Raw genomic sequence first — 13,421 nt, forward strand, 5'->3', positions numbered from 1 at the left:
GAGAAGAACTTTGGGACAGCAGAGCTGCAGAAAGAGTTTGGAGCAGAGAATGGAGGGGAAATCAGGGAGCTTCAGACACCAGAAAAATAAGGGCAGGCAAGCAGACAGTTGGGATTCTTAAGTGTTTACGGGACGGCCCCGGGAGGAAGGAAGGTTACAGGATGACTTGGTTCCTTGCTATAATACTGTGTTATAATTTCCTTGTTGCTACATTGAGGTGGGCTTACTGGTTTTGGAATATAATTACTGCTAAGTCGAATTGGAGTTACTGGTCTTGGGATTTGATACTCTGGTGTCTAAATAAATGTTATACTTTCTCTGCCTTCTACCTAGAGAGTTTTTCATACTTTGTGATTCCAAACCATACAGGGAGGTTCATGGTCATCCTTGAGGTCATGAATCTTGCCTTACTGATATTATCATGTCAAAAAGTCTTGAGATGAGAGGTACTCTTTCATGGAGTGATATATAGCCTTTGAAAACTGTGAGTATATTAAAAAATGAGACTATACTTCACAAAAAGTAATATAAAAGTGAGTTTCTGTGCCTCTGACCTTTCTTGTTTCCTTTTCTCTGTAAAGAATTACAATTATATGCCAGGTAGACAGGTGGTTACATACCATTTCAGGTGCTGAGATGCCTTATGGGTACAAAAAAAAAGCCTAATTTATAATAGCAATACCTTATATGTATACAGGGTTTTTTACTTTTTACAGTGTTTTCACATTCCTTATGTGATTAAAGAGACTAATCTTCATATTACAAATACAAAGCTCAAAAATATCTTTCGAAACACAACAAATAAACTGTGTTGGAACTAGAATTATTACCAATAGAACTTTTGCCCAGCTGCCTGGATATAACACAAACATTTTAAAATAATGTTTATAATTTTAAATAGATGGCACATTGAATACTCAATCTCTAAACTAGTTCCGAACTACATAATACAGATGCAAAGAAGAAAAAGATCCAACTGGATGCCACATAAGAAGTTGGTTGGATTTGGCTGGTGTGTTGGTTTATCCTGAACTGTTTTTTCTCCTTTTTCTTTTTTTATTCTTTAGTTCATGTAGTAGAAGAGGCGGGGGGATATACACAGGCATACATACACACATGTGTGTATGTATACGTGTAAATATGTATATATACACACACACATATATGAAAGGAAGGTGAGATAAAAACAAAAGACAGCAGCACACAATTTTAAAATATAAAGGTGTCCATCCATACCCATGAGCTGCCTCACCTGGTGCCATGTTTTCATCAGCCCACTGGAAGAAGCCACACTGCTGCTCCCTCGGTTTTGAGCACGTGTGGAACTGCCGGCCCTTGTTAGGCCCCTCCTTCTGCACAGTTCGTGTGATGGCAGGTTGATTGCACATGCATGTGGCACTGCTGCTATTACTGCCATGGTTTCCAAACCTATTTTGCCTTCCTCCAGAATTTGTGGAGTTCCCTTGGAAATGACTAGGAGTCCTTGTTCTTGAGGAAGGGGCCATTTCTGTTCCCTGCTGACTATCAGCCCACAGGAAGAAGTTGCAACTGCCCATGTTGCACTTGTAGAACTGCCTGCCCTGATTGGGCCCTTCTTTACGGACAGTGAGCAAGAGGGCCTCCTGGCCACAGTTACACATCACAGTGTTGTGATTCTCATTAGTGGCTGCTGAGGGCACAAGTGTCCTGGTTGGGGGCTTAGGGAGTCCAGTTTGTCGTTCTGTGGGAGAAATGGAATAACTGCCCTGGTTGTTGCCCATTCTGTTCAGGGACTGGTTGGTCTGTAAATGGTTGGTAGGCTGGCTTGCTGGCTGTGAAGCTCTGGAAGGGCCATTGGAAGATCTTAGGTCCATGATCTGCATTAGGGTCTCATCACAACCTCCAATGCAGCCAACAAACTCCAGAGGCATGGTGGGAGGGACGCTTCCACGCTTGAACTTTAATTTCAACCTATTGGTTCCAAAGAGAAGAAAAATCAAAATCAGAATATAAATTATCTTGTTTAATTAAGGTGAGACACTAACTTTAAATACCTCTTCATTTTTTTCTTTATAACTTTTCTCACCCCTCAGGATGTAGTAAACCTACCTATGTCAACTGGAACTGGCCATATGTAGCAATTCATATCCTTTCCAGGAGACCAAGGAGACTGCTAGGTATTTCTGCAATTCCTAAACTGCAAATTTGAACCCATTTGCAAATCAAATCAGCCTAATCATCCAAATTCAAAAGTTTCAATTTTCTACGCTATAGCCTTGATGTTTTTAAAGGACAAGATGGTATGAAAATCTGATAAAAAATAAATGAATAGCAAATTATTCTTGGAAATAACACAAAAATATCTGGGAGAAAGAGCAAGAGAATGTTACCATATTAAGAAAAGCCAAGAGATGAAGGGAATTGTTCCTTATTCAACATCCCAATTCTTGGTAAAGTTGAGACTTAAATCACCAAGGCTGGGTGTCCACTCCTTCTGAGAAAGCCTTGATAGAAATGAATGAAAGGGCCTAGGACCAAGTTCAGGCCTTCTGATAATCTCTACTTGATTAAAACCAAAAGCAATCTAATTAGCTACATTGTCCTTCCAGTAGCAAAGAAAGAAAAAGTAACAAAAAGTATAAGCTTCTTTTGGGGGTACTTCTGTTAATTCCTCAGACTGACCTGTAAACAGGATGTGGTTTGCAGACTGGACACACGCTTTCATCCTTACTGGCTTCTAGAACAGAATCTGGAAACCATATAGCTTTTCGGCAGTCTGGATAGCCCATGCAGCTAAGGTAGAAGCTGCAGAATAAAGTCAATCTGGTTATCTGAAAAGATCCTGATTACCTTGAAAACAGAGTCAAACATCTAGAAATTTGTCATCTACCTGCAACCTAAGTTTTCCCTTATTAACTATAATAGCTAATTATTCTGAAGAGAGAAAGCTTAATGGGATATATAGGGACTAATCCTGAACATCTAATAATAATGTATAATAAACCTATTTCTCAAGTATAGGCAAAATGAAATAGCTTGGCACTGATATTAGTATGTAAAACTTTACCTCTAAGTCATAAAAACTCAAGATTTACTTAGATTAGAGACCATATGACTTAATTGACTATTTCTTTAAAGCTTGTCTTAGTAGATGTTTTTACCAGAAAAAACTAAAAATAATTTAAAGGACAAATTCTCATTCTATTAAAGGTTAATTAAATATCTATTGATTATTAATACAAGTTATCAATCCCAACCTCCCCCCACTCCCTGCCCATGAAGTCAGCATTTCTTCTCTGTCTCTAGTGCAAGATCCTGCCCTCTAACTTTGGATGTGGTCCAGGATTCTGTCCTGGGCCCTCTTCTCTTTCCTCTCTAAACTCTTTCACTTGGTGACATCATCAGCTTCCATGGTTTACTTATCATCTCTATGCTGATGACTCTCAGATTTACATAGCTGGCCTTGGTTTCTCTTAGCATTCCAATCCAGCATCACCAGCTGCCTATAGGGCATTTTCTACCAGATGGCCTCCAGGCATCTCACACTCAACACATCCGAGAAATCTCATCATCTTTCCCCCTAAAGCCGTCTCTTTGGAACTTTTCTGTTTTTGTAGAAGATACGACTATCCTTCAAATCACACAGGTGCGAAACATCAGAATCATCCTCAACACTCCACTCCCCCTCACCCCACATAGCCATCCAACTACCAATTCTTTTTTTTTTTGGAGGGGGGGAAGACAGGGCAATTGGGGTTAAGTGACTTGCCCAAGGTCACACAGCTAGTAAGTGTCAAGCGTCTGAGGCAGGATTTGAAGTCAGGTCCTCCTGACTCCGGAGCCAGTGCTCAATTACCAATTCTTGATTTTCTCTCCAATCCTCCTTCTCTCCCCTCACACGGCCCCCATTACAATTCAGGTCCTCATTACCTCCCACCATGGACTATCGCATAGCTTCCACATGGCTGCCAAAGCAATCTGTCTAAAGCACATGTCTGACCATGCAATTCCCCGCTGCTCCCTATGACCTCTGGAGCAAATCTAAGCCCCTGTGGCATGTAAAGCCCTCCATAACCCAGCTTCATCTTACATTTCCGGCCTTAAACATCGTTCCTCTTTATCCATTCTTCAGCAGGTCTGCCACACTGGCTTTCTTGCTGCTCTTGACCCATGACAGCTCCTCCCTTTCCTGGGTCTGTGCCTTCAAAGAAGCTGTACCCCAAACCTGGAATGAACGTCCTCCCCACACTGCTTCTGAGAATCATTAGCTTCCTTCAAAGCTCAGCTCAAGCACTATCTCCTACATGAAGCTACTAATGTCCTCACCCCAAATTACCTTATTTTTCATGGTATATATTTGGTATTGTTTATATGTGCACATGTTATCTCCTGGAGCAGAAGGTAAGTTTCTCCAGGGAAGGGCTCTCTTGTGCCTAGGACACAGCAGCTGTTTAATAAGTACTTCCTATTTGACTCCTCTCTGTCTCTCTCTGGAGATAGAAGGGAGCTACAGGCAAAGGCAAATATTCTCTCCCCTTGCATTGCCAAGCAGCCTGTTAAACTGTCTATGTGTCCACAGTCAAATGGTCTCTGATTCAAATTCTGAACCTGCAGGTGACCCTGATTAAAAGTAAAGACTACTGAGTGAAATGCATGACCCTGAACATTCACAGAGGTCAATGAAGCCTTCTGCAGCTCATCAACCCATTCACATGGTCCCAGTAGAGCTAATGCATTTAGAGTGTAATGACAAGCATGGCGGGTGGTCTCTCAAAGACACGAAATAAACGGATGTAATAAGTGCTCCAATACCACAAGTGGAAAGTTCTAGACAGACAAAACATTAGACAGAACAGACCCGCCATTCTTCTTCCTCTTGAGCACCATATCTTTGTTACATTGTGGACACTTCTTGATAGTGGCTGGCATTGCTGGGTAGATTTCCTCTTGGCCAACTGCTGCGGTCATTTCTCCAAAATACTGAGACAACGCTTCATCCAGCCTAGAGTGAAGACACGCACGCACCTGCGTCAGTCTGCTTACTCTGTGGGTGTTTTCACAGTTGTGTATGCACAAGACACACTCCCATCATTCCTGACCAATCCAGTTACATTTGTCACGGAAAAGGGGCTGCAAGTCAGTGACGAGCTGATGGAGCAGCTCCTGACGGCTGCTTGCTGTGGTTCTTGGCATGTGCGCAGCTAGAGGCAGATGAGACAGTGTCACTGCTTCTACCACTGTTCATGCCCTGGTTAGAACCAGAGTATCTGGGAGAAACACAGATACCACAAACGTGCCAAGCACAATCTCTAAAAAGGAAACAAGCTCATTTGGGTTTTCAATCAAATCAGGTCCCGTGCTTGCTTTCAGAATCAGAGCGGGGGAAAACCAGATGTGGCTTCCAATCAAAAGCAATACAAGCCTCTCATTAATCAGCAGCTAAAAAACAAACGTAACATTTGTCCGAACAAAGACTAAGAGTCCAATTAAAAACACTTCGGGGGAAAGGGACAGGCCATTTTTTAAAATTTATTTGTATTCTGAACTTAACAAGGAGAGTATTTTGAAGGACTGCATTGTCTTCAATTCAAGGAAGATTTAAGATGATCATAACAAATGCCATTTAAGGTTCAGCTCAAAGGTCCTCTCCTACAGTCTTTTGTGACTCTGCACCCCAAATTTGTCATTGTTTAGTTGTTTCAGTTGTGTCCAACCCTGCAACCTCACTTGGGGTTTTATTGACAAAGATATTGGTTTGCCATTTCCTTCTCCAGCTCATCTGACCAACGAGGAAACTGAGGCAAACAGAATTAAGTGACTTCCCCAGGGTTACATAGCTAGTGTCTGAGACAGAATTTGAACTCAGGTCTCCCTGACTCCAGACCCAGCACTCCAACCACCCACCCACCCATTCTCAAACGCAAATTATACTGTATTTACTTTGTATACATTTTGCACTGACTTTTCTGGGTACATATTATTTGAACATGTAAAGATCCTTGAAACTGGGCCTTTTTCCTTTCTTGCCTTTATATCCCCAGCACCCAGCATAGCGTCCTGCACATGATGGCACTGAGAAGCTTATTAAATGATTGGATATAGTACTTTTAAAATTTGCTAAATGCCTTACACATATCCTACTTGAGCTTTACCGCAATCCTGTGAGGCAGGTATTACCAGCGTTCCTATCTCTATGTTACACATACAATAAGAGAGGTGCAGTTAAGTTAAGTGACTTGCCCATGGTCAATCTCCTAGTAAATGCTGGAAGTGGGGTTTGAACCTAGGTCTTCCTGACTCCAAGCCTACCACTTTGTGTGTGACACTATGATGAGTGAAATTCCTGCTTAATTTTTGAATCTGAATATTTGAATCTGATCTGTTTATAAAATATTTTCGGACAGGTACTGGTACCAAAGCATGAGAAATATTCCAAAGCACCAAGGGAAAGGGCCCCACCCCTGGGCCAGTCACCATAAGATAGGTTGGTGGGGAAGGAGGCACTAACCACAGGTTAATAACCCAAAGCATCAGCAGTGCCTCCAGTTACCCAGCCCACGTCTCTGCTGACTCACTCGTGCTGTAGCCTCCAAGACTCACTTTTTAGCAAAGAACAAGAAGCAAATATATCCTGTGATTCCCTCAAAGGACCTCAAGTGACATGGTTCTCAGGCTGGGAAGGTCTCACTGGTACTCACTTGTTGGCATGGGCCACAGCTTCAATGAAAACTTGCTTATATTTCTGGATTTGCTGTCTCAGGACCACATGCTTATCCTTTTTCCCCTCACAAATAAGTTTCAGGTCAGCTTCTAGCTCAGCCCGGAGGTCAGGCTTAGACATCTCATAGCCCATGGAATCATAACCTGCCAAAGGAAAGACTACCATTAGTAAACCCAACATGGCTTCTCTGTGGAGTACCTCCCACTCTCCCTGAGGACAGAGAGGCCTCTGATCTTACCTTCCACCAATCCCATGCCCAAATGTCCTGGGAGGAATCGTTTATCAGGGGTGAGTCCCACGTACATCCGTGATTTGATGGTCTCGATATGCTCTGCGTGAGTTGCATCCGTCCCTGGAAACAATTTCAGTCATTTTGGGAGTGCAGACAAAACCCCAGGTTAACAATCTATAAGAAGTGAACTACATTTAGTTTCTGTCAGACCCAGAAGGTTCAGTAACAACGGCTTTTTGAACATATGCTGACCTTTTGAACGTCCAACTTTTGGAGAGCTCTTGGAGAAAGAATCAAACGGTCATTTTTATTAAGCATCTACTATGCGCCAGGCATTGTACTAAGCATTTTACGAATATTATCTCATTTGATCCTCACAACTGCCTGTGAGGTAGGTGCCATTTTATCCCCATTTTACAGATGAGGAAACTGAGGCAGACAGCAGTTAAGTGGCTTACCCAGGGTCACATAGCTAGTTGGAGCAGGCCCAATACCCTACACACTGCATTACCTAGCTGCCTGTCAGGGACTAATTGTTAGTGATCGATTACAAGCTAGTGGTGTAGAGAATAACGTAAACAACTGACCAAAATAAACAGTGGTAATCTTTGTTGCCAAGATGACAATGAAGTATTAGACAAATACAGTTGCTTTATTTGGCCTCATGGTTCAGGTTACAGCAAAGACCTGGATTTGGGAATTTGCAGGAAATTGGTATTGGGAAGCTAGGACAAACAAGAGCTTTATTTTTACAGTGTAGCAGGAAGGCAAAAAACAAAACAAAACAAAACCAAAACCAACCCCAACATACACACAAACACATATTATATAGCAATATAAACAGACAGGTTCATCCCCATGGATACAAGAAACTCACCCAGCGTGAGAAAGACTTGTGTCACAGACAGAACACACTCAAAGCTGGGGTTCAAGTAGGAAGTTATCTGCGCTAAAAACAAGCTTGGTGGAGAAGAGGGAGGGCCAGACATGGCGGGGGCATTCCCAATCAGACCCAGATATGGTGAGAAGTTCTCAGGGTGCTTGGGTAGGGGGAGTTTCTTTGTGGACCAAAAATTGAGAGATGGTTTGAGTCGGTTATCTGAGGCAGCAGGAAAGGAATGACTCAGGCCACTGTGGTTGGTGTCAAGTTTCAGCCATTCAGAAGCTGCAAGCATTAACTGCTTGACACAGGGTTAATACAAGTCCTAACAGGGGAAAAATACAAACCTGTCTGCCATTGCCTAAGTGCTTTACAGGCACTGAGACTGCTTAGCCAAAGTGACTGCGTGTTAGAGTCCTATCATTATACATCAAACAATATAAATATTACAGTTATCACAACAGTGAAGCTCTTATTAAAATTTCTAATTTGTGGAGCTCAGTTGGAATTGCCTCCAGTTGCTACACAAATAATGGGAAAAGTCATTTAACCATGCTGGGCCTCGTTTCCTTATCTGTAATGAAAGGGCATCAATCTAGACGAGCTTTACAATCCTTTCATTTTGAAAGGTTTCTGATTCCACGCTTTTTATGAAATGCCAACAAAGGAAATATTCCACTGTAGGCAAACATCTGATCACCCTGAAGGTAACGCCCACTAGTACTAGAGTTCCCTGACATGACAACGAAAGGATTCCTGACCAATGCCATGTTTCTCCATGAGGGCGATGAGATCTGCTTCTGTGAGGAGTTGGGGTGGGCTGGTCTCACCATCCACCATTTCTATTGTGGTTGGCTGGAAGGAGGAGCCTTTCTCATAGATGGGAATGACCTGAAAAAGCAACAATCTCTAGTCAAATACTCCTTTAGTTAATATATGTTATGCACACACACACACACACACACACACACACAATTGGTTAATATAAAATATAACTTATGTTAATATAAAATGCAATTTCAAAATCAAAGTAAGTCCCTAAGTGTCTGGCCCTGCCCTGTGCCACAACCCTAGGGATCAGTGGGGTTCATGACGAGTCAGGCCAATCAGTACTGGGGAACATCATGCACAAAAGAGTCTTCACAGGGCTTGAGAAGAGATACCTGCAGGAACTCCAGTGGGAAATGCCCCATAGGCAGTAGCTGGTGACATGAGACTATAGCTCAGAGACAGACCAGGGCTGGACACACAGGTCAGAGAGTCATCTGCACAGAGATGATAACTGAAATCATGGGAGCTGATGAGGTCACCGAGTGAAAGTATAACAAGAGTGCATGCCAACAAAGGAAATATTCCACCACAGCCAAACATATGATCCCCCTCTGGCCCAGGACAGAGACCCTTATATTAGCCATGTTACAGTGGAGTATGTAGATGGTGATCCAGCGAAGCACACTAAAAAAGGAAAATCAGACAGGTAAAGGAGAACCGAGAGAGCAGTGTCATGAAAATTCAGAGTGGAGAGAAGAGCCGACAATGTTGATTCCTTCAGAGGTTAAGAAGTATGAGGACTGAAAGAAGACATTGGGTTTAGCAACTAATAAATCACTGGTAACTTGGGAAAGAGCGGTTTCAACAGTTGCATAATAAGCCTGATTGCAAGGGGTTAGAGAAGTGAAAGAGTAGACAGCTTCTTCTAGGAGTCTGGCTGTGAAACGGCAAAGTAGAGGACCGTATCTTGAGAGGACGGAATAAGCAAGGGATGGTTTTTTTTAAATGGATGGAGGAGAGAGGGATGTGTTTACAGGCAGCGAGGAGGCCAACAGACAAGAAAAGGCTGTGGTGAGGAGGCTGACTCCTGGGGCAACCTGGCTGAAGAGACAGGAGGGGACGGGATCAAGAGTACAAGTAAAGGAGGTGGACTTGTCGAGAAAGTCCTCCTTCACATGAGAGACTGTAGGAGGAGAGGAAAAGGGGGGATGGATGATGTCAAGGCATTCTGAAATGTAGGGGAAAGGAAGGGAGCTCATGGAAAGAATGCTTTGTATCTTCTCAGTAAATTGTGAAGCAAAGACCTTTGCTAAGAGGGTGAGGGCAGCAGGTGCTGTAAAAGACCTGGAGAGGGGAATGTATGTATCAGCTACACTGGAGAGTGATAGAGAATCAGTTAGGAAAGAGTAAAAAGGCTGCCTGCTGCATCAAGACCCTTGCTGGGAGTAGAAACAATGTGTGGTGTCCCCACTACAAACCTTTGCTATTTCCATAACCACTATCCAGCTTTCATAGAAGTAGGAGCTAAGGAGACAGATGGTAAGGGTAATCTAGGGTTAAGGCTTGGTGAGGAGTATGAGGCAACTGCACAACAGGGCAATGGATCTAAGAGGAGAAAACTGTAATGGTGAAAAGTTACCTGAGTCAAGTTTAGGAAGAGGAAAGAAGAATGACATAGGAGAACCACGTAGAAGAGGTAGAAGTCATAGTGAAGAGAAAAAATCAGGTGAAGAAGAGTGAGACATATGGGAAGATGGGAGGTTATAGTCAGACAGAAGAATTTTTAAATTATTGGTCATAGAATCTCCCTGAGAGAAATGTTTTCCAGTCTTTAGTACAACGTGTGGCACATAGTAGGCACTTAATAAATGTTTGCTGATTAATTAGAAGTGAAATGTTTGTGGGTGATGGTGAAGTGAAGGGGTATGACTGTCCCCGTGTGTGGTTGAGGTGGAAGTGAGGAGGAGGTGTTCAGATGTGAAGAGAGCCTGAGGTGGAGGGAGCAGCAGCAACACAGACTCATCAGTACAATGCTGGTAAACTGTAAGAGGGCTTAGCATCACCAGAGAGAACTCTAGTAACATGTATTAAGACCTATAAAACTGTTCAATATCTCTGCCCAGGTTATTCCACTTTGGTGAACACCTCACCCCCACCCCCAGGAAATAACACAAGAGATAAAAGAGTAATTTGTACAAAGATGTTCAGAACAATGCTATTTATGGAAATGTAAACTCTAGATCCAGCCTGAATGACAAACAACTGGAAAATCAACAAACAAACTGCTATATTAAAGTGATGGAGTAATACTAAGTTACTGAAAACCAGCACGTGAAAAATGCTGACACATAGAAAAGATTAGAGGCATACTCTAAAGAAGGCTGTGCCAAGCAACCTGACTTTGAAGTAAAACTGTCAATACACCACAGCTTTGCTATGTTATTTGGCTAATCCCCCATTTATAATATTAATTTTTCCTATGAAACTATTCCCTGAGACATTGTTTTGCCTAACATCATGTTTTCCAAGAACCAATATCAATAGAAGGGCTTATACAAGTATTTAAAATAGTAAGTAGGAAAAAATTAGGATATAAAATGGTATGTACACATGGATCACAATTATGTAAAAATGTGAGTATATGCTTTAACGAAGACTGGTAAAAGGATCTGTAGACAGGATGGTGTAATCAAAGGCACCAAATTTAGAATTTGAAGTCCGGTAGTCAGGTCCCAATTCTGATATTTCTTAACTAAGTGAATTAGAGCGACTCATTTTACTCGCCGGAGCAGCAAATGTATAATACTTATATTATCTACTATTTAGGGCTGTGAAGAATATGGTCTAAAAATTTTAAAGTGTTATTATTGTTGAGTTGCATTTTGATTGAGTTTTGTCTCTGCAGGGAAGGGGAGAGTGAATTCATGTTTTGTTTAGTTTCTTTTTTTTTGAGGACATGTTCATTACCCATTTTATTTGTACATTAATAGTTTCTTTTTAAAAAATAAAAAAAAAACAACCTGGCCTTTGCCTAGGGCTAACTTCCCCTAAAACACAATCAAAAATGTAAACCTGATATATAAAAAATAGAGTTAATGAATGTCTGTATTATTCGAACCCACCTTGTCACTCCATTTATCATATATATAAACATCCAGATAGTTTCTGGCCAGAATCATGAGACCATGAGCAACGAAGCGCTCTTGAGCAATATCAATCTCTACAGTCGTTTCTTGTCCTTGGGCATCCTCAGAGCAACAGGCTAGGAAATGGCGAACAATAAACTCATACAGTCGTTGTTCATTCCCCTAATGAGGAAAAAAAAGTTTAAAAAACTGGGGGGGGGGGTTGTCAATTAAAATTCATTCCTTCTCCACTTTTCAATTAAAAATTCTGAAAGCATTTGATACCACATTCCCTCTAACACTGTACACAAATGTGGAAAAAAAAATGGAATTCCCAGATGTCTAAATTTTTTGATTATGTTAGAATGACACTGATCAAGACAAGAGAGTCATGAGAATAAAAAGTGAGTAAATCAACCTAAAATAATAATTATGGGAAGTAGTCTTATTTTGTCTATGCTTTCAGGGATTAATTTAAAAAGGAAAACAAGATGTAGTTCAGTTCATTTTACTAACAGTCGTAATACATACATACACATATCTCACTTGTTAAAAGAAATAAAACACAATTGGACTTGAAAAAGGTTTTCATTTCACAAAAATGACTGAGCTAACATTGTTTACTCCGCATTATCAATTAATCCCTTTACAAATTATCTACCAAGCATCCATGAAATCAACAGTACGGTAGACCATGGAGAGAGCTGCAGAACATACAAACTAGCTAGCACACATGAAATGATAAATTAAGTATATGGTGCTGGTTACATGTACATTAGCTGTATGATACTAACTACATATACACACAATAAGTGCCATGGTCGATATGGTACTGACTATACACTTACAATTTTTAACTATATGGTACTGACTATAAGTACAACAGTTCAGAGAAAGGAGAGCTCTGCCTGGGCTGGAAGTAGTCAGAAAAGGCTTTGTAGGAAGAGGATGAGATGTGAGCTGGGTCTTAAGGGATGGGTAGAACTTGAACAGGCAAAGGGAAAGAATGAAGGCATTTCAGCAGAAAGCAGAGGGATGGGGGGTGGGGTGGGTACAAGCTTGTGGACAAAAGGGAGACCAGATGATATATCTTCAAGTATAACAGGAAGTAAGGCTGGAAAGGTGGGATAAGTGAGCCCAGTTAAGTGGCCGAGCACTTTTTTAAGTGCTTACAATGAGTCCTGCACTGTGCTAGGATTGGCAGAAAAAACTGATTTGATGCAGCTGGCAATATGGACAATTATGGCCTTCAATTCTTTCTTCCTGTTTAAAAAAGTTATTTCAAAGTTGAAGAAGGACCCACAGAGAAAATGTTAACGCAATTATTTAACACACAATAAATTCCTGCTTGCCACATTGGGATATTCTAGATGGTTCAGGAAGCAAAATTGACTTAGCATGTGACTAATAGGACTTGTCCAGACCTACCTGCAGGTCACAAGTGTATTTGGTGGGGTGAATGGGAGGATGAGCTTGATCAGACTTTTTCCCATTACGAGGGGTAGGGCCACCCCTGTCTAGAATTCTCTGGGCAAAGGCTCCCCATTGTTGGTCATGTATCTGCTGCTGTACCAAAGTTGTCAGGTTTAAGTCTTTGGGGAAAATATTTGTCTCAGTTCGGGGATAGCTGATATACCTTAAAAGAAAGGCAGACAGATATTTACAAACAATTCTGAACTACTTCAATTGGCATTTGCAAAAGCTAACAATGAC

General features: G+C 41.5%; 1 protein-coding gene across 1 annotated transcript in view; it reads right to left on the reverse strand.

Annotated features, from left to right (window-relative positions):
* TOP3A (DNA topoisomerase III alpha) overlaps positions 1-13,421 on the reverse strand; it is a 38,809-nt gene that overhangs the window by 2,644 nt on the left and 22,744 nt on the right. Inside the window, exons 11-18 of the mRNA XM_036740734.1 lie at positions 13,137-13,344; positions 11,706-11,891; positions 8,574-8,703; positions 6,939-7,052; positions 6,678-6,843; positions 4,838-4,981; positions 2,662-2,784; positions 1,253-1,950 (exon numbers count right to left, since the gene is read on the reverse strand). Of these exons, the coding sequence (XP_036596629.1) occupies positions 1,253-1,950; positions 2,662-2,784; positions 4,838-4,981; positions 6,678-6,843; positions 6,939-7,052; positions 8,574-8,703; positions 11,706-11,891; positions 13,137-13,344 (1,769 nt within the window). The remainder of the gene's footprint in view (positions 1-1,252; positions 1,951-2,661; positions 2,785-4,837; positions 4,982-6,677; positions 6,844-6,938; positions 7,053-8,573; positions 8,704-11,705; positions 11,892-13,136; positions 13,345-13,421) is intronic.

This window comes from Trichosurus vulpecula, chromosome 1 (genome assembly GCF_011100635.1).
Source record: "Trichosurus vulpecula isolate mTriVul1 chromosome 1, mTriVul1.pri, whole genome shotgun sequence".
NCBI lineage: Eukaryota > Metazoa > Chordata > Mammalia > Diprotodontia > Phalangeridae > Trichosurus > Trichosurus vulpecula.